The 20,993-nt window shown below is 40.1% G+C and overlaps 1 protein-coding gene across 2 annotated transcripts in view; it reads right to left on the minus strand.

The window, feature by feature from the left end:
* The window catches only part of MAMLD1 (mastermind like domain containing 1), a 261,272-nt gene that overhangs the window by 212,380 nt on the left and 27,899 nt on the right, over positions 1–20,993 (minus strand). The window contains exon 2 of one of the 2 annotated variants that reach the window (XM_073641220.1): positions 8,207–8,295. The exons of the other annotated variant lie outside the window; for it this stretch is intronic. Within the exon in view, the coding sequence (XP_073497321.1) occupies positions 8,207–8,233 (27 nt within the window). The 5' untranslated portion in view covers positions 8,234–8,295. The remainder of the gene's footprint in view (positions 1–8,206; positions 8,296–20,993) is intronic. 2 annotated transcript variants of the gene reach the window in all.

Here is a 20,993-nt window from a genome sequence, read left to right on the forward strand (position 1 = left end):
GTACATTTGAGTCTTTTTTAGCTAACTGGACAAGGTCTGCAACTCTACTCTGTTTGTGTCTTCTTCAGGAACACACCCAGTTGGCTGAAATAAGCAGATTTATATACAGAGAAGAGAAAGTTATATCTCAGTATCGAAGGATTGCAGAAATAGGAAACCATGCCACATTCAAAAGAACAGCAGCATTTATACCAAGTAAAAAAAAACATATTTAGGTTATGGCATGTGACACGTTTCCTTTCAACAATCAACTGGTCGTTAAAACCTGACATTGGGACAGTAATCTCCTTCATTGACTGCTCTGATCTGCTCCTTAATCTGCCCAAGGCACAAGAGAAAACACTTAGATATTGGTTCCTCCAGTGCAAATGCTTAAATCCTCCCTGCACATACTATAATACATAATTAATCTTGAAATGTTACTTCATTCAAAATTTTTCCAAAATTCTAACCTACCTTTTTTGCTCCAATTTAACCCTTTCAATGACATACTTGCCAACTTTTAGGAGATGCAACTTTGAAAAAGGACATTGTTTAGATAAATGTTCCCGCACATTCCACATCCCCTGAATACTAAAGCTTCATCATCTGCGTATATCGGTGTCACACACAAGAATCCTTAATAAATCACTACTTTCCAAGAGGTTTCAACAGCGCCTGGAACTCTTTTGGGAATCTAAAAGGCTTCTTTTTTTTTCCAGTGGTCTCCCAGAAGTTTTTGGAAGACTTGGCAAGTATGATCTGTCATGGTCAGTAATGATCATAATGAAGAGAACTAAATTTCCCATCATAAAACTTGAGTTATATAATGTGACTTTTCAGTGCTACCATAGAGCTTTCATACACCCACCTTGGAAGACAGGCAAACTTATGATTATGAACCACAATGCAATGCGATCAAATTTTGCATATTGAGATTTTGGATACGAGGCACGTGAAGGGGTATATCGCCCATTTTCATACAGTATGTCACATGGTTTTAGGTTTTGAGTCTTGCTTATTTCTTTTGAGGGCATCTAGCCTGGCATAAAGCAAAGGTAGTTCCATAATTCGAGTCAGGACATGTACTTATGGGCAAACTGTTTGATGGGTTTCTTATGGTTGTCATACACAAATATTTGAAGATAGTTCAATAATGGCATTGGTTTATTAATCTTGGCAAACATATATTTAGCTTTAAGTGGGAAACAGTTGAAAACAGGATATTCACATGATAGGGTTGGCATCATAGGCGTCAATGTTGAGAGACTGGTTCTAGATAGAAGCCCAACTATACATTGGCTCCAGAACGTTTTAGGTTGGCCTGCTTGTTAATTACATCCCTCTATGCAAAGCTGACATCTGTAAGTGGATTATACATCAAATACAATGAAGAAAATGAATCTTATATATCATCTTTACCTAATATGAGCAACATGATAACATGACATTTTGATTGCAGGTTCAGATTGAGCAGGCGACACATGTAATGATATCATGTAGAAATTAAATTCAATCATTTTATTGCAGCCAATTTTCATTTTGCCCACAAATCCTGCTGGCAGGAGAACATTCTGTTTACCAATGTACCAGTATTATTATGTGAAAGTAATGGGTTTGCTGAAGTGAATGATGGAATTATGTTGCTGTAAAGAACAATCAGACCACAGATTACTATGTCATAAAGACAAGTGTGAAGCCTTTTAAAGAGGTGCAGTAAGCCATTAACAGAATTAAAGAACATGACAGCTCATCATACCCTGTATATAATCTACGGGAGTATTAGATGCTCAGGAAGACACTAATCAAGATGACGTACTTGCCAGTGTTCTGCAATGAATTTGGCTAAATTTGTGTTTGAAGACAAGCACGAATAATTCACTTATCATAAAAGTAACGAGTATTCCTAGCCCATTAAAAGACAAGCCCAAGCTGAGAGTCCTTTATTCCTTGACCTTAGGCAAGTTACATCCTTGTCTTAAATGTTAGGACATAGTGGAATTTACAGGGATGGAGGGTATATAGGGAAGATGTGTCAATAAACATAGAGCAGGATTTCTCTTCTATCTTACATTGTCCTATAGCTGTGTTTTCTAGACCTTAGTCATGGTCAAGGTTTCACCAGAGGACAGTAGGGTTGAACTAATTTCATCCTGCTTTAGAAGGCACCATACAGCTACCTCTCCCCACTCCCCCATGCACACGAATGCTCAACTTGGCAGAACACGCTTTTTTTTTTCTGTAGGGAGATGGCAGACAATTTTTCAGTGGGATTAAGGTAAGGGCTCCGAGTGGCCAGGCAAGTTCTTCCACATCAAACTCATCCAACCTTGCCGTTATGGACCTTGCTTTATGGAAACTGTTCCTACAAAATTGAGTATACAATATGTCCAAAATGTCTTGGAATGCTGAAGTATTAAGATTTCCATTCACTGGAACTAGGGGGACTAGGGCAACCCCTGAAAAACAACTCAACATCATTATCCTTATTCCTATGCATCCCTACAGGATTATCCCTCCTCCACCAAATTATACACTTGGCACAATGCAGTTAGCCTCATCCATCAGACTGTGAGATACAGAAGAATAATTTGTCACTCCACAGAAAATGCTTCCACTGCCCCCGAGTCCAGGATCGGCATGCTTTACACCACTCCATCCTTCACTTGCCATTGTGCTTGGTGATGTAAGGCTTTTGCAGAGATGCTTGACAATGGAAACCCAGGACATGATGCTTCCGATGCACAGTTTTTGTGCTAATGTTAGCACCAGAGGAGGGGTTTGTACTCTGCATTTACTGTGTAATTTTTATATTGCTGTGGTTCCTAAACACTTCCAATGTTCAATAATACCACTCACTAGGGAAGGGAGAATTAATTTGCAGGACTCCAGTCCATCGTCCATGTCAGTAATCTGTGACTGCTGGACGGGAGGCTTGCGACTCTCATTACTTCTCGGCATTCTTGGCTCTACTTTTGATTAGCTGGGCGGGTGCAATGTCATATGCGTGTCCCACTGCAATGATGATGCCACGTCTGTCCGGCTAATCAAAAGAAGATGGGAGTGCCGGGAGGTAAGGAGATTCGCAGGCCTCCCTTTCAGCGGTTACAGATTACTGACCTGACCGATGGGCCGGAGTCCTGCGAATCGATTCTCCCATCTCTACCACTCATAGTTGATTGTGGATTATCAGAGAGTGTCCCAATACTTTTGCCCATACGAAATACCATAGATACCGTAGTAATCTCTCATTCATTGGAATGCATACATTTCCAGCAAGAGTTTAACTTCTAATCTCATTATAAAGTGCAATACAAGGATTATTATCTCATATATTACAGAACGTAGCATAATACAAGTTTAGGCCATGTTAAGCTTTCATAGCACCAATATATAAATTTGATTTATTTATATTTAGTAACAAAAATCAATATAATTATCATATGGCAAAACACTAGGCAGGAAAATTAATTGCTGACAGGCTCAGAAAGCAGAGATATTGCAGAAATCCTTAAGCGTATTAAACTCTAAAAAGTTACTACATTTAATAATCTTTTCCACATTGTTTTACTATAATTAATTACACTGACATCTTCTTATTTGCCGTTAACATGCTTGAACAAATCTACAGTTTGGGCAATGCAGAATATTTGGGCATCTATGTGTATTTTTTTTTTTTTACTAAGTTTATTGGCTAATGGAAATGAAATTGGTTTACTTAATATTTTATGTATAGCGGTTTAAATAAATGTTTGGTATACAAGATTGGATCTGCTCCATCAAGTTTTCAATTTTTTAAGTGGATTCACATTTATTTTATATCCAATCCTCTGATGGACTTTGACCAAGCGGAATATTATTTTTACAGATTTAAAACAGTTTATTGGAGAGTTAGTGCAGTGTGCTAGAGACCATGGATGAGATTAATATAATATGTTGCAATAAATTAGGAGCTCAGGATTAAAGTTTTTAGTTTTTCTTATGTGTCAGTATCTCAAGTTTCTGCTAAAGAAGCACTCCTCCTCCTCCTCCCATCAAAGTTTGTATCCTCACTATATTACAGTCATCATATTATATAGCACTGTGCACTTACAATTGCTCATTTTGCCTTTCTACCTAGTAAATTCTTCTCTGATTGCAATATATTAAGAGGATACAAATTCTGATGGGAGGAGGGCTTCTTTAAGTCATATAATTCTGTGCATAGGACTTGCAGCTCATCTACAGTGAGGTGAATAAGACTAAACTGCAATACCACAGTCAGCCTATAGACAGGTGTGGCGCTGTTATTGGAAACAAGCATGATTTTTAGTCCTGGAAAACACTGAGCTGGACAGTCACAGTGCTGAGGGAGTGAAACAAGGACAAACGGGGAACAAAGGAAAGGTTGCAGAGGTAGCTTGATGTACTTTACTTTGAAATGACAGGTTAACTAGTCAAGGTCTGGTCTACTATGAGTGGACTCTAAACTGCAAATCTATATGTGACTTTAAAGAGGACCTATCACCTTCTGGAAAATTTCATGATGTAAAAAATAACAAACATACAAACCTTTCTCAAACATGTAGAAAAAAAAATTAAGAAGGAGAGGCAGAAGTTGGTTGAAGTCAGGGCTTTTGGCTGTCTCACTATTTTGCAGCAATGTTAGACTCCCTGCTTTTCAATTAGGCGATACCACTGTGTGGTTGGAAACTCTGAGTATGTAGCTTGTAAACTCAGGGGAGATATGTGCTGTCAACTTCATTGTGGATGTAGATAAGAAGAGATGTAAGATGGATGCATGTGTTATAGACCATCAGGAGGAAACTAGGCTAGAAACAGCCTCAGGGGTAAATCCCATCACATCTTCTTAATTTGTTAATTTTACTGTGTCTGTGTACAGTATATAGTAACAGACTCAGATTAACCTTCTGATTCCTTCTTTTGTTAACCTTTGACAAGCAGCTATGTCCTCCATTTACAGATTAACCTTTTAGAAGCAGTTATATCTTCTTCCTTTATCTGGGCTACATTATACACAGAGACATCTTATTACAGCGCTGTTAAATAACATTATCCAGTATGATTTGTGTTTACTTTGCCAATCTATTTTTGTTGCATTTATGAGAAAAGTAAGTTAAATCGATTTTTGGTAAAATGAAAGTAACTTAAACTACTGTCATTTTTTACCTTTTTTTCTCATAAGCAATAAGTTTTCTTTTAGTTCTTCAAATCCTGTACTGATGTATTCAAATTCACAATAAGAAATCAGATGCTTTTCTATCCAGAAGTTTTTAAATGTTGGGTCCACATGTGCAGCCATACGTTTCTTTGGACACTACTGGATTATTAATTGGAATATTATGGTTAAAAAATTATTAAAAGAGGTTGTCCACTATTTTTACATATCCCAATCTGATCGGTCCGACACCCGGCACCCCCGATCAGCAGTTAGCGGTGTCGGTGGTAGCCGCCACCGGCCTGGAAGTACTTGGTTGTGGAGCTGGCCATCTTCTTATAGTGGTGGCCACAGGGTACTGCACAACTGCCTCCTGTTGATTTAAATAGGAGGTGGATGTACAGTACCCTGCCTTGGCCACTACCAGAAGACGTAGGGGCTCGGCAAGGGACTACTTCCGACACTGATAACAGATGATTGGTGGGGATGCCGGGCTTCGGACCCTGGCCGATCAGACATTGATGACCTATCCGAAGGATAAGTCATCAATGTAAAAGTAGTGGACAACCCCTTTAAGGACTTGTACATTTAGTACATGTTAACCATTGTAGGCAGTTCAGGGTTAAGGAGAACCATGTTGTATATAAAACCTTTTTATGTTCACAAGCTGTCGAAGATAAGTCAGAATGATGTGTTCACACTTACAATTTTACCCTAGGATTCAGTGCTAGGCAAACCGGTCTACTGTTGTAAATTAGCTTAAGTGCATAGTTCTGCTATCCATTAAGCAGGCTCTCCCCCCTCCCTGTCCCCGTTCTTGTAATTGAACACCTCTCAGTTACAGACCTCAGGCTGTCTACTAGGAATTGTAATAGCCAGGTGAAAAAAAGAAGGCTTTTCTGCCTCAAAACACAGCAAATTCTCCTTCTAAAACAGGGAAATGAATCTCAGAGTCCTTAATGGAACAGTATACACCAAACACAAAAACTGCATTGTTTCTTAAGCTACTAGATGAATTGGAAAAGAAAAAGTCATCTGCAATCAGCACTTAAGACGTAGACTCCAGCACAATGGCGACACAATTCTTGTATTATAGTCAACTCGCTTGGATCCTGCGGAGAAATTTTTTGGGGCCAAGGAAACGTAAAAAAAATACCTCCAATGTTTATCAAGCAATGCGTTAGTGTAACTAGTATCGGGAATGCGCAGAATTTTACATTTCAAAGGACATTTTTTTGTTTTATTTAAAAAAAAAAAATGAAATATGAAGGCAAGTGGCTTTAAAAAGATTATCTGCTCTGGTAACAGCTTTCTATGATTAAATTCATTTATGCCGTAATTTGTCATTTACAATGCATTTAAAAACTGAAATTGAGTTGTTCCACTGAAAATTATTTCAATATTTAATAGCTGTTCTGGCTTCTACAGAATATTTTCTGAACAAGCAAAAGACAAAATTTGGATTAGAGCAGGATTTCTTTTTAATTTACAAATGGTAAGACTTGGCTACTTTGCTACATACAGGTGCAAAAGGATGCCTTTTATTTGCGGTGTGATTACTACACATTCTGGGGTGTACTTACTTAAGAAAGGGGCTAATTCATCTCCAGAAATGCAGGGTTTATACATAGCAAATAAAAGATTTCATATATTCCTGACGATTCTTAAGAACCCCTTTGAATTGTGATAAGTACTTGCAAAATTACCCATCTTTACTTAATTATAGGAAACCTGTTAGCACATTATTACACACGGAAGTAGCAAGATGGCCGTGTAGGTGCTTTTCTTCCAAATCAAATGACACCATTTTTGTAGAGATCCGATGTACCATTCATTAAAAAAATGGCATCAAAGCAAATCAAGATGGGGGTGTATCACAGAGGTTCAAGTGCACTGACACGCCCCCAATGCACTTCCACAGTCTATTCTAGATTTTTCATGACTAGCACATCGTATCTCTTCAAAAAAATATATAATTTTGTTTGGGAGACAAGTGTCTATACAGTCATACCACTATTTTCCTTTATCAACCCTTATAGTGAAAGTACATTTTGATAAGGATATACTTGTTGTGCGCCAGTGTATCTGTGTACCCATACAATCTCAAAGAATTTCATTGATACAGTTGTATACCTACTTTTGGGTCATCCTAATTTAGAATGGATATAACTAATAGTAGAGTAAAAAAACTTTAAAAATTCAGTGTTAATATATGTGAAAGTGTAGAGGGAATTCCACTCTGAAGACTGGTAGTGGCTACAGAAGCTCTGTAGTAATGGGATTTTATTACTAGTGACACTGGCACTTCACATCTTTCAAGCATTGTCCTCTGACTGTTGGATTGCTTCCCTGTTCCCAAGATGCAGAGATTTATTCTCTAAGCTTAACGCTACAGAGTAATGAAATCACTCTACACCAGCTGACAGGTTGTGTAAGGGGAGCTCTGGGGCATCGCTAGGCATTATATCTTCTATCTCCTTTCAGTGGTGTCTCTATGAAACTCTACTCAATTTCTAAAGATCTGTTTTCAATTGTCCAACTTTACAGTATTTTAAAGTGGAACAGTGGGGTATGGTTTTCCATGAAGGCATTATACCCTGTTCACATGTCCAGTTGTTATTTGTAATGAATCAAGTATTAAAAATACTGGATCCACTATAAACAGAGCAAACATGGGTGTACAAGTTTTTCATCACTTTTTGTTCCATTGTCTCTGAACTCCTCTAGTTTTCTGGGCATGTGCAAGGCTTAAAAACAGATTCGGTAACAGATAGTCATTCATTACAATGTTCTTTGATCCAACTAGAAAAATTGAATTACAGATGCATTCCAGAAAAATGGAAGAAGGTTTAGGGCATTTACAACCCCATTGAAATATTTGGGTCATGTACTGAATCATTTTATTTTCGTTTTTGTCATCACAAGAGGAATTCAAAAATGGAAATAACTATTCGACGTGTCAACATAGCCTTAATCTGTAAAAAAAACAACAATAACTTGCCAACCAAGAACTCTATAATTTTTCATTCTATTAGTAGGGGAACAACAATAATAGGCTCTTGTGCTCACCATTTTTGTTGCTCTGCTCATAGGCATCTATAAGACCCGCTGTTGGCCAGGGCTAGCTTGTGTAATACGGGTGCACTGCACACATGAGCCTGTAAGTAACACATTCATTGGAAATTATTTGTGGCATTTTAATGCTCAATAGAAATTGTATCACTACCAACAGATGGGTACAGACAGTTACAACACCGCTCGACACGCGAGTCTCTCTCACACCTGACAGCATCAGAATAACAGAAGATAATACAGATCAATTAAAAACACACTCATTAAAAGAACTGACAGGCTTTAAAAAAATTCATCAGGACAGAGGAGATTGAAAAAAATATGAGAAAAATATCAGGAAATAAAACACTGAAAACAAAGATGACGCCGTCATGTGCTAATGCCAAAAAAGCCAACTAGATACAGTGTGTGGCAATGCTAGTACAACATTTAGATACCAGAATTGTGATGGTGGATATATTGTTTTTTCTCCTGGAAAAATCTGTTAATTCTGGGTTCAGAAGGCCATATGTCATGGTCCATAAATGCATTGCGCTGCCTGGGATGAATGTTAGTCTCTTGACCCAAACTCATATACGCTTTGAGGCTAAAAGTTTGGGTCAGGTAATCCATATTCAGTTCTAATATGGTGGTCCATTTATGATCTGTGAATTATGGCGATCTGTTCCCCACCTAACACATACACAAATTCATGAGGAATATTCTTAATTCTGTCTTATCTGTGATTATAAACACACAGAGAGAGAGTCTATGGCTGTGTGCCTACGATGCGTTTTTCAAGCGTTTTTGCTGCGGAATTTTCCGCAGCGCAAACGCTTGGGAAACGCATGCTAAGCCTCCTGCCATGGTCTCCTATGCAATTCCGCACTTTCAATGCACATGCTGTGGATTTTTCCACAGCGTTTATGCTGCGCTCAAAAATCCGCAGCATGTCCATTAATTTTGCGGAAACGCTGCGTTTTCGCCGCCATTGACTTGCATTAGAACGCGCCAATTCCGCAAGACTGCATCTGTACTTGCGTAATTGGCGCGTTCTAATGTGCGGATGGTACCCGAGTGTGGAGAAGAGAAGACTCTCCTCCACACCCAGGTACCATTAAAAGCTGTAAAAAAAAGAATAAAATAAAAAATAAAGATTATATTCACCTTCCGACGGCCCCCGGTCTCCTTCCCTGTGCTTGCCAGCAGACTGAAGGACCTGCGCTGACGTCACAGTCATGTGACGGCAGGTCTTTCAGTGCAGTGTCCCGCGATCAGCTGGCAGCCAGGAAGGAGCGCAGCAACACACGCCGGGCCATCGGAAGGTAAGTATCAAGGTTTATTTTTTTGTTTTTAACCATTCTAAAGGTCACACTATATAAATCCATGCTGTTTGCATGGATTTATATAGTGTGATCTAGTTGTCAAGCACTTTCAATGCTAAATTCGCTTTGAAAGCGCTTGTCAATCCGCATGCGGAAACGCATGTAAATCCAAATGTATTACGCAGGAAAAACGTATGTACAATCCGCATGCGTTTTTTCTGCCAGGGAGATGCAGAAATGCTGCAGAAATTTTCCGCTTCATTTCTGCATCGTGGGCACATAGCCTATCAGCCATATCCCTCCTCCTTCTCATCACGTTTCCTAAAGCTCAATGTGGACAAAACTGAACTCATCATCTTTCCTCCATCTCATCTAACTCCACTACGTGATCTATTTATCACAATGAATGACATCACGCTTTCCCCTGTCCCAGAGGTCCGTTACCTTGGAGCAACTCTCTATTCTGCCTTGTCCTTCAAACCGAACATCCAAGCTCCTACCACCTCCTGCCGCCTCGGATTCAAACTCCACCTCAAACCTTACCACCTCAAACTACTGCCGCCTCCAACTCAAATAATCTGCCCTTTCCTCAACTCTGAAGCTACTAAAATATTAGTGCATGCCCTCATCACTTCCCACCTCGACTACTGCAATATCCTCCTCTGTGCCCTCCCTGCTAATACTCTCGCACCTCTACAGTTCATCCTTAACTCTGCTACGCGACTAATCCACCTCTCTCCTCGCTACTTCTCTGCTTCTCCCCTCTGCAAATTCCTTCACTGGCTCCCAATTCCCCAACGTGTGCCAACATTAACCTACAAAGCCGTTCAAAATCTGTCTTCTCCATATATCTCTGAACTAATCTCCCAATATTTTCCAACACATAATCTCCGGTCCTCTCAAGACCTCCTTCTCTCCTCCGCACTTATTCGTTCCCCACCCAATTACCTTCACAACTTCTTCTGAGTATCCCCCATTCTCTGGAATTCTGTGCCCCAACAAGTTCGATCATCCACCAGATTCGGAACTTTGAGACGACATTTGAAAACCCATCTCTTCAAGAAAGCTTACAACCTGCAATGGCCACACTGCCACATCACCACCACCGGAGCTTTATGTAACCCCTTCTCATGTACAGTACCATGGAATCAATGGCGCTCTAAAAATGAATAATAATAATAATCATATACAGTATATACATATAAAGATCAAAGAAAAAACAAGGGAGTCTGAACTGAAATGTAAATTGATGTGCATGCAAAATGTAAATGCATGTTCACATAAGGCCACTAGACAGAGAAAAAACAAAGACAAGCAAAATACTCAAATAACTGGAAGTACTTCCAGTTATTTGGGTATTTTGCTTGTCTTTGGTTTTTCTATATAAAGATCAAAGTAGAGTTGTGCTCTGTGCTGGATGAATAGGTCATCCCTGTGTGCAGAAAACCCCATCATATTCCGAGACTAAACACAATGACAATGAGCAGGTTTACAATTTCTGCAAATCTGTCACATTGTGATCCAGCCACTTCAATAATCTGCCTTCAATTGGTCATGGCTTTTGATTTGCAGCTACTTTCACCCAGAATATAACTGTCTGCCAGATATTGCAGCTTTCAACACGTGCAACCAATCCAATTGCATATCGTTCACACCCAGCCTGCGTGCCTGCCCAGTCCCCTACATCACCGCATTGCAATCTAGTATTATAACACAGACTTTCAGGAACAGGTTAGAAATACATAAAATGTTATAGCAGCTCCATATTTTTCATGAATGTGTCTTTTAGCTGAGTTAACAAATACTGCTACAATAATGAAATACAACTGAGTACACATAGATGCAAACATTCAACTATAGCGTAGGTATAACACTGAATCGTACATGGACATTAGAGCAAACTCATCAAAATACTATGGCATCAAAGAAGAGGGTAGCACATATCTCATCAATCCCCTAAATTGGAGTTGTTACCCTGCATCATGCTACCCTAACAATCAGAGCCTAAAAGTTGTGTTCTTCCGTTATTTCTAGGGACAAGATTGCTCTTCCTATGCAGGCTCTACAATGTAAAAGGGGTCCGTCAGGTTTTTGTATGTATTTTTTTTTTACTTGCTGTTAGTGCCGCTGTTCTCCTGAATATGCCTTATTTTTTCTTTAATTTCGGTGCCTTTCCGCTCCTGAGATGTCTCTCTCTTTTCTGCATATAAGGCTGCATGCTCACGATGTGTTTTTTAAGTGTTTCCGCAGCAGCAATTCCACTACGGAAACACTTAAAAAACGCTTGGTAGAAGGTCTGCAATGTTCCCCAATGATAATCCGCATGTGCTGTGCACATGCTGTGGAAATTTCTGCTGCGGATTATCATTGTGGACAAATCCGCAGCACTACTATTAATTTTGTGGAATCGCAGCATTTTAGCCGCCATTGACTTGCATTGGACCGCATAACATCTGCATGACATGTGCACATGCAGATATAATGCGGTTTAATGCACGGATGGTATCTGGGTCTGGAGAAGAGGAGACTCTCCTCCAAACCCGGGTACCATAGTACCTGTAGTTAAAAAAGAATTAAAATAAAAAATAAACATATACTTACCTTCTGAAGGCCCCTGGTCTCCTTCTCTGGTGTCTTCGGCTGCTCGCGGTGGTAAAAGGACCTTCCATGTGACCTGTCACATGACTAAATTACGTCATGGAAGGTCCTTTTACACCACCGCGAGACACCGGGAAGACCGGACGCACTGGAGAAGGAGACCGGGGGCCATCGGAAGGTGAGTATAATTATTTTTTTTTTTTTTCCCCCCGTTTTTATTTTTTTTTACTATTGATGCTGCATTTGCTGCATCGTAACTTGGTCACACTATATAAATTCATGCTGGTTGCATGGATTTATACAGTGTGACCAAGTTGTCAAGCACTTTCCAAGTGATGCTAAAATTGCTTGGAAAAGCGCTTGACAACCCGCATGCGTCAATGCATGTGAAGAACGCTTCACAAACACTTCTACCTGACAGAAAAAACGCATGTAAAATCCGCATGCGTTTTTTCTGCCAGGGAGATGCAGAAACGCTCAGGAAAAATCCGCAGCATTTCTGCATCATGGGCACTTAGCTGTAATCTATTTTTTAAGCTAAGTATGCGTGGTCCTCAACTCTTGTCCATGGGCGTCTTCTTCAGGATCCATTTGGGTATAAAGATCAGATCTGTGTCCACGGAAGAGGAGCACTTATCTCAGGAATGGAGGGGTGCAGGAACAAATGAAAAACACCAGATTCAGGAGAAAAGAATTTATGCCAGGTAAAAAAGTTACATCTTTATTTCAAGTGACAGGACTTCTTTAAGTAATACACATCCAACAGGGACAGGACTTCAATGCTTGCGGAGATGTACACTTCTTACTTGGGGCATAGATTCTCTTATTTTTACCATGGTTTAACAAAACTTAAAGTAAAGTGATGTCTGACTACAGGACTAAACAAAACAGCTTACAAGTCAGCTTACATCATCTTGCAGAAGTTATGAAAGAAGAAAAGAACACATAAAAAGGGCAGGTCAAATTCCTACTCCCGATAGTCAGACTTTGCAATTAGCCAGGAATTCAGATGTTACGTTCACATTTTCACTGCGCTGTGCTCTGTTGATTTTGTAGCCAACAAGTGATTTCTGAAAAATGGCAAAAATGACTTAGGGACTCGGAGCACTATAGAAAACAGAACACTTATGTGTACAAATTGCTTATCGTTATCAGATTTGTTAGCAATTTCCAATTTGTAGCAAATGGGCTATTTTCTAAAATTATAGTAGGTCTCATGTATGACCTTCAAAAATCTTTTCAAGCCTACCAATCCAAGTCCAGCTTACATGTTCTGGGAAAATGTATCATGGACTTTGATTAGTTGGTAGGGACAACAAGAGTACGGTATTTCTTTTTCTCCATGAGGTCCTAGGGCTACTTTCCCATGCAGTAAAGCTGGGCAGATTCTTCTTCAATGCACTGTAAGTGTAAGTATCCATTTCTACCGTTAATGGGTTAGATTGTCACAATCTGAAAAAGCAGAACAATTTGTACTTGCTGTCAATTTATAATTATAGTCAACATGTAATAAATTACATCAATTTACCCTCTACCTCTACATTAATCCAATCAGCAAATGCACTTCATACTGCCTGCAAAATGCAAGACAGATGTACACCTAAACCAGCTGAATTTTGCAGATAATGCTTAAGAGCGCTCTAATTCTCCAATCTCTGATGTGAGCAACACCAAAACAACATGATTGATTCAGGGCATATTCTGGGAACCATTGGTGTAAATTATCCAAAGGTTTTGACAGTTTTGCAGAGGATCAGATACATTTATACTTAAGTGGCCTTTTAGTGTATGTTCACACTAGGTACGTTTTCTGCTTATTTTCTATCCGGATTCGCAACATATTACAATACCAACATGACAATTTACCAAAGCTCATCCACATGCTTACTACTAAAAAATTCTGCATGGAATGTTAGAAGTTTGTTCTACAGAGCTGAACTCCGACTGTTGATGTGAACATGAAGTTTCAATCAGATACCTAAAGGTCCATTTACACTAGACAGTTTTGCAGTGTAAGGACATAAGGTAGCCATTTTGGGGGTATTGATAGCTGTCCCCTGGTCCCCATTGAAATGTTTGCATAAAGTATACAAATCAGTTCTCGCTTTCTCAAAGAATTGATGTAGTAACTTTTTATCCAATCTTCCCATTAATTAACTCCCTTAATGATTACTGTTCTGTTGAAGATACCATAATTAATCAAGTGAAATCCTTAAGCCGGTAGAAATGACATACTGGACAATTTGATGAATGTTAAGTTCACTCTGAGACAACATGTTAGGTTTATTTTCAGTGTGGGATCAATCATGAAAGTCGTTCATATGAATGAACTAAATAATTCCCTTGATGGGTCACTTAGTAATTTTGAAGTGATTCCGTTCTGATCCAAAAACATTGGTCCATTAAAGATGTCGTTCCACATTCACAGCCTATTGCTGATCTACAAGATAGGTGAGAAGTTGCTGATCACTTGTATTGGCACCGGTCACAAGAACGGGGGTGTGACGCTAGTCACTACACATGGACAAGCCGTGAGACTGGCTAGTCAAGAAGTCCGAAGTCAAAAGCCAGCAGGGTACGTCATAGACAGAGGGATGAGACAAAGGCGAAGTCAGGTCACAGTCCAGGATCAGAATTCCAAGAACATAGTGGATCACGACAAAACGGCTATCAAATGCAAGGTCAAAGATCAATCCAAGGTGGATCAACAAGGATCAGAATAGAAGACTAGGAGCACAAATCAAAGATTGGCAGTAATCTTAGGCAGAGATCTGGCTAAATAGCCAGGTAATTACTCCAAACAAGAGACACATAGATGAATCCCCAACACACCCTGGCCCTGATTGGACGGCTAAACTGTCACTCAAAACACTGACCACTAAGCACACCCCAGCATCCAATTGGACGGCTGATCTGTCCATCACCATACTGACAGCTCAGCACGCCCCAGTCCAAGATTGGATGGCAGAACTGTCATTCACTATGTCCAGACACACTGATAGGAGGTATCGTGACAGGGGGTACCATGTTACAATGTTGCTCCATGGGACTGACGTATATAGTTTAGTACCAACAATCAGGTAACTCTTGAGTCCCGTACACCGTGTATGATGGACTGCCGCTCACTTCCAACAACCACTTACATCTTTCTCAGTCCTTGGATCCTATTTTATATCAATCTAGAAGCTCAGAACAGTTCCAGTCCCTTTGGCATTACCTTTAAATAAACATTAACATTTACAAGGAGCAATAATCCAAACTTTAGCCACAGATTTACCGAGAGACAATAGGGCATTTCATCCTCCGGAGTCATACTGCTGAGAAACCATTAGCAAACTAGCTGTCGTTTGGAAAACATTGATCTAAACTTGTATAATCTAAACCATTATCTTGTGAATCATGAATGCAGACTAATGAGGGTGCGAGCAATATGAAGAATTTATGAAGGCTTTAGAAGTCTCTAAGGTTCCCAGCTCTGTTACGTACGATGCACAAGAACTGAGATGACACATTGGTCATTAACCAATTATAAAGTATACAGTTTGTCTATGATATCTAGGTGTGTTTGCCTAGTGTGTCATTATATACTGTATGAAATGGGTCTCTTAAATCTTTCTACTAGTCATGGTCCATTTACCGAAGGAACAAGGACAAACAAGAGCAATAACCACCTGTGGTCTTTCCATTAGCATTCATCCCCCTGTCTAGTGAACCTTAAAGGGGTTATCTCAGCTTTTTAAATATGTAGAATTACAAAGTGCTTGTAACAACAAGGAACTTTACCGTTTAACACATATTAAAAGTCCTCTCCGTTCACAAGAACTGAGGGATTTTTAACTTTATAGTTTACAGCTTGTTGCCTAGGTTGCAGGACACCTCTGCAGTCTATCAGAGGTGGCAGGTTTCCTGGGTAAGGAGATTGCACTTGCAAGCTCTTTCCTATACAGCTCACAATTCTTCAACTCCTGATGGGCACAGAATGGAGTAACAAGTCACAGGTCTGAACTGTCAATCTTTAGGAGCACACTGCTCTCTGGCAAACAGAAAGCCGGGTGGCAGTAATCCAGTACAAGCTACTCCTAAATGGGCCACCATGAGTAAACTACTTTAGAAAAAAGCACATATATTAGGAAAAAGGCCGCCTAGTGCTTCATGTAACCTACAGGGCATCCCAAAGTGCAGCAATAAGTCATGCTATACTGTTATGGGACCTGCACGATATACAACATGTGTACCTTGTACTAGTAAGGGGTGAATTCCCATTGGATTGGACAGTTTTGTTCTATGAAAAAAATATGCTAAAAAAGGGACCAAAGAGCTCCCTGTCTTCACCAGTCTCAAAGTAAGGAAAGCACACAACTTGGGGTTAGAGTCAATCCAGTTTTCGGTAAATCGAAGTTTTTAATTTTTCCTAGATGATTGTCCTTAAAATAATTTTTTTATCAGCATTACAATAACTGAAAAAATTACAACGCTCGTCAAGGTAGTAAAATGTAAGTTAAAACATCTCTTTCTGCCCACGTCATTCATTAGCGGGTATACGTTAGTGTTTTGCCGTGAGTCTACTTGAAATGCTGCAAATTTTTGTGCAACTCTAAGTTGCATAACACCTTTGCGACTACTTTTTGAAAAGTTTGGAAGAAGCATGACGGTGCTGAGCAATAAATTCAGCATAATTTATGCCTCCAAAGTGATGGTCAAGTTTTTTCATGGACCACAAGTGGTCTGCAAAAGAAGTAGCAGAAACATCCAATTTTGATCTGAATCATGGATCAAACTCTCCAGTGCAAGTCAATGGGTCCATGAGACACTCAGACAGCACTTTGGTGCCATACTAGCTGCTTCCTGGTGCGGTCTATATTTTGTGTTCAATAGAAGCTTGAAAAAAACTCTTTTATGCAAAAAAAAAGAAAAAAATATACTGATGAAACTCTGTTGGTAAAAACTTTATTTTTTATAATTCTCATTCCTTTTGAATCCACTTCTAGATTTAACTAAAAAAATAGAATCAAAAAGCGCATGAAAAACTAATATAGAAAATGTATCATTCTCCTGAAAATCCTGTGAATGAAATCCCCTTGTAATGCAATGCTACACACACATCATAAATAGGATGCTCAATAAAGAGTTCTTTTTTCCTTTTGAACACATCCAAAGAGTCAATTGATTGACACATAAAGAAGGAAGGTAAAAAAATCTCTTAATGTTGTTACCATTCTCTCTGCTGAATCAATCCATAACCAGTCTTTAGAGCTAATAGAAGACACATTACTTTGTCTACATACAGCATACTTCTATTTCTTGCAGGTACTATAAGTCTCACAAATCACATGCACATTGGATACTTTATAATTGAGTAATACATAGAAATATACAAAAAATACTTCTATACAAATAAAATACGAGCTACATAAATGTACAGATGCTGAGTCAATAAATGGTCAAAGTTTGGTCCAACCAACCTCCAGCTCTTCTTTTTAGAACTAAGTTACCAATAATTGTTTTTGAATAATCATTATGTTTTTTTTGGACATGAGCAATCCCTTATTTTTGCAGATAAATCACTGACTTATTACAATGAATAAGCCTTTTCACATATTTTTTTTGTTATTACAGATAGATTGTTCGCAACTCCCCGTCCCAAAAAAAACAAAAAAAGATCCCATGCCGTACTTTGATCCATGATGTGGATCAAATTTACCAATGCAAGTCAATGGCCTGTGAAAAAAACAGATAGCTCTGTCCGTATTTTACTGTATAATGGGTAGAAAATGCCTAAAGATTTTTTTACCTTATGTGAAAAACAGATGCACCAAGGATTGTAAAAAGTGACAGCCCAAAAATGGATCCAGCACACTAAAAAATCAAACTAACTAAAAAAAAAAGCACAGCCCGAATGCTGTGGGGAGAAAATTAACTTTAATTTGCAGGTTAAAGCGTTATTAACCTGCCCGGCGCCTGCACTTAGCCGAACAGCAGCGTTCCGGTTTCAGTCATGGGGGCGGCGCCGGCATGGTTTCAGTCACCGCTCTGTGTACACTGGCTCTGCATTGGGGCCGGTTGTCAGTCAGGACAGGGGGCATGGTTACAGCGCCCCCTGAAATCGGAACGCTGCTGTTTGGCTAAGTGCAGGCGTCGGGCAGATTAATAACGCTTTAACCTGCAGATAAACCCCATATCTGCAGGTTAATAGTGTTTTTTCTGGTGACAGGTTCCCTTTAAGCATGATCAATTAAACCAATATTCTAGCTTTTTGGTTAATTCAATCCTTTGTATCACTGTAGTCAACATGAAACAACAGGTAGTAAGTAGACTTCTAACTTCTTCTTCCTCAGCAGCTCTCACTGATCGTAGGATTCATTTACGGGAGACTTGACATTGCTGATGAACTTCTAAATGTTTTAGAACATCTACTAAAGCTAGGTATTTTTACATATCTGAGGTGACCATACTCATATCCCTACACGTAGTTTATATGCAGATTTCATTTCACTGAAATACAGCAAAATGTATAAAACATGATTCTTTATATTCCATCTAAACAACAGTGTGGAGTAAAGGTCCATTTACACGGGACAATTTGATGAATGATTGTTCATCAGAATGTTTGTTCCCGTTCATTGCCCCTGTGTATACATGTCCGCAGATCAAAATACAAACCAGTAAAATCTCGTTTGATTGCATCCTTTATGTGGATATAAAAATCATCATTGTCAGCAGCACATCCACTCGTGTAAACAGGGAATGCGCTGCCCGCAATAATGAGACTGTATGGGAACGAACGATCGCACAAATGTTTGTTTAGCCAAACATATTGCCGCTTATATCTTCTTGTAAAATGAAGCAAGTCAATCGGCTTAATATATAATTTTTCGACATTTTCTTATGGCCCGATCTGCCCGCTTAATAGGGTGGTCTAAAGTTCTAAGAGGTTAACATTTCAAAGTGCTCGTAAGAACAAGCAACTTTGCAATTAGGGTATGTCTTATTAAAAATCCTCCATTTTCAAGAAGAGATTTTAAATTCTGTAGTGGACACCTTGCTACCCATGTTATCCGCCACCTAGCTGTCTCAGAGTGGCTGATTTCCTAGACGAGGAGCGCACACCAGCTTTAAAGCCTGCACTCGCCACTCCAAAGCTAGCTGATTTGTTGGATCCGGCCAACCTAAGTCACCGTGTATGTCCCACATGCTGGCGAGGCAAAGCCTGCTAGCAGCATCGGAGAGCGCTCACTTCAGACTGGTGGTGCCACCATGATGCTGATCTGAACTGTCAATCATCAGGATCGTACTGCCCCCGAGTCTCTAAGAAGCTGGGTGAAGGAAAGGGTGTGCTCCTGAAGAAAGAAGGTGAGAACACATCTTCCTTTATATGATTCTTTAGAAGGCAGGAATTGCTAATACTGTATATCCATGTGCCAGCCGAAATTATAATTGGTAACTCAAAGCTAAGGACTTGCAGTAGACCTCCATACCCATTCTTCTTCGTTGTGTGCTGTGGACACTTCCAGTATAGACATGTCATTGTGCTTTATCACATTAATGTTTTTACTTAGGGAAAAGAATTGATCAAAAAGGCACAGAAAAACACACGGAAAAATGCATGCTTTTTTAACACGAGTTTTCGTGTTTAATCTGTTAATCATCAGTAATGATGTAAAACACGTAAAATGCATTTCATTTTTTGCTTCAAATAAGAGTACAGAATGCTAAAGTGAAATAGCATCTTAATAACTGTCAGGACGTGCTTATTTATAAAGCATGGAAAACAGGTAGAAAAACATCAGTACAGCGATAGTTAATGAGAACTGTAATTTTAGGCTAATGAATAGATAAAAACTATTCTTGTTCATTTGTCCCAATTTGCTTTATTTTATATGAGTAAATAAATAGAATTTATCCAGGAAGAGTATTACAAGTACCCAACGCATTTCACATGCTGATGTATTGCATTTGACTCGCCCCCTGGGCCTAGTGTGGACGTGTGTGGGATACCCAGAGCCGGGTCTCTGGGGGTTGTAGAATCCGTGGCGGTGACCCGGTCCCGTGGCTCAGGGTGGTCAGGCCAATGGCGGTATTTTGTGGGGGTTTTAGGTTAATTGTCCGACTACGCCACCCGTGGATTGCGGTCAGCGCGGACCGCCGCTGTAAGGCAGACCACTGGGGCTGATGGTGTGTGCAGCTGAGGTAGTGTGACTCCCCACGGGAAGAGTGGAGCCCCAGGGCAGTGTAGTTGATGGTGAGGGTGATAGTGCACGGGAGTCCCAGCACTAGTAGTGCTGGTGCGGCAATGAAGCAGGAACGACTCAGAGTCTTTGCAGTGCAGTTCAGGGTCTTTAGTGGTGATATTAAGGCAGACCCTCCCGAGAGTACTGACTAACATAAGGGGCCTGGTCAGTCTGCGAGCAAACAGGAGTTCCCCTGGCCAGGTGGAGTTGTAGGCCTCCCCGTCTATCTGCACTCTTTCTGCCTACCTTGCTGTAAGCGGGTAGAAGTAGTCCACGTCCCTGAGTATACCGTGTGGTGCTCACCCGTATGACTGGTGACTTGGGGCCTTCTGTTAGCCTCCGCTCCTGGATGGCAGTGCTGGTCCCTTCCTTGTGACTGAGCCTCTGGGCTTCTATGGCCAGAGGACCTGGAATCCCCTGCCGGCTGGTTTCTGCTGCTGGGTGAATATCAGTCCCCACAGCCTCGGACTCCGGTGTCCGATACTTGGTTTCTTCTGCCAGGGCGAGCTCTGCTCAGCTCCAGCCCCTGGTCTTCAGCTACTGCGCCTACAGAGCTCCTGCTCCTACAGAGCTCCTGCTGTAACTACCCCTGTGTCTGGAACTGTCTCCAGGCTCTGACTGAACTCTCATCCCGCCCCAGACCCAGTTTATAAG

This window comes from Phyllobates terribilis, unplaced genomic scaffold (genome assembly GCF_046119375.1).
Source record: "Phyllobates terribilis strain yellow unplaced genomic scaffold, ASM4611937v1 Scaffold_7__3_contigs__length_470593459, whole genome shotgun sequence".
In the NCBI taxonomy this organism is placed as follows: Eukaryota; Metazoa; Chordata; class Amphibia; order Anura; family Dendrobatidae; genus Phyllobates; species Phyllobates terribilis.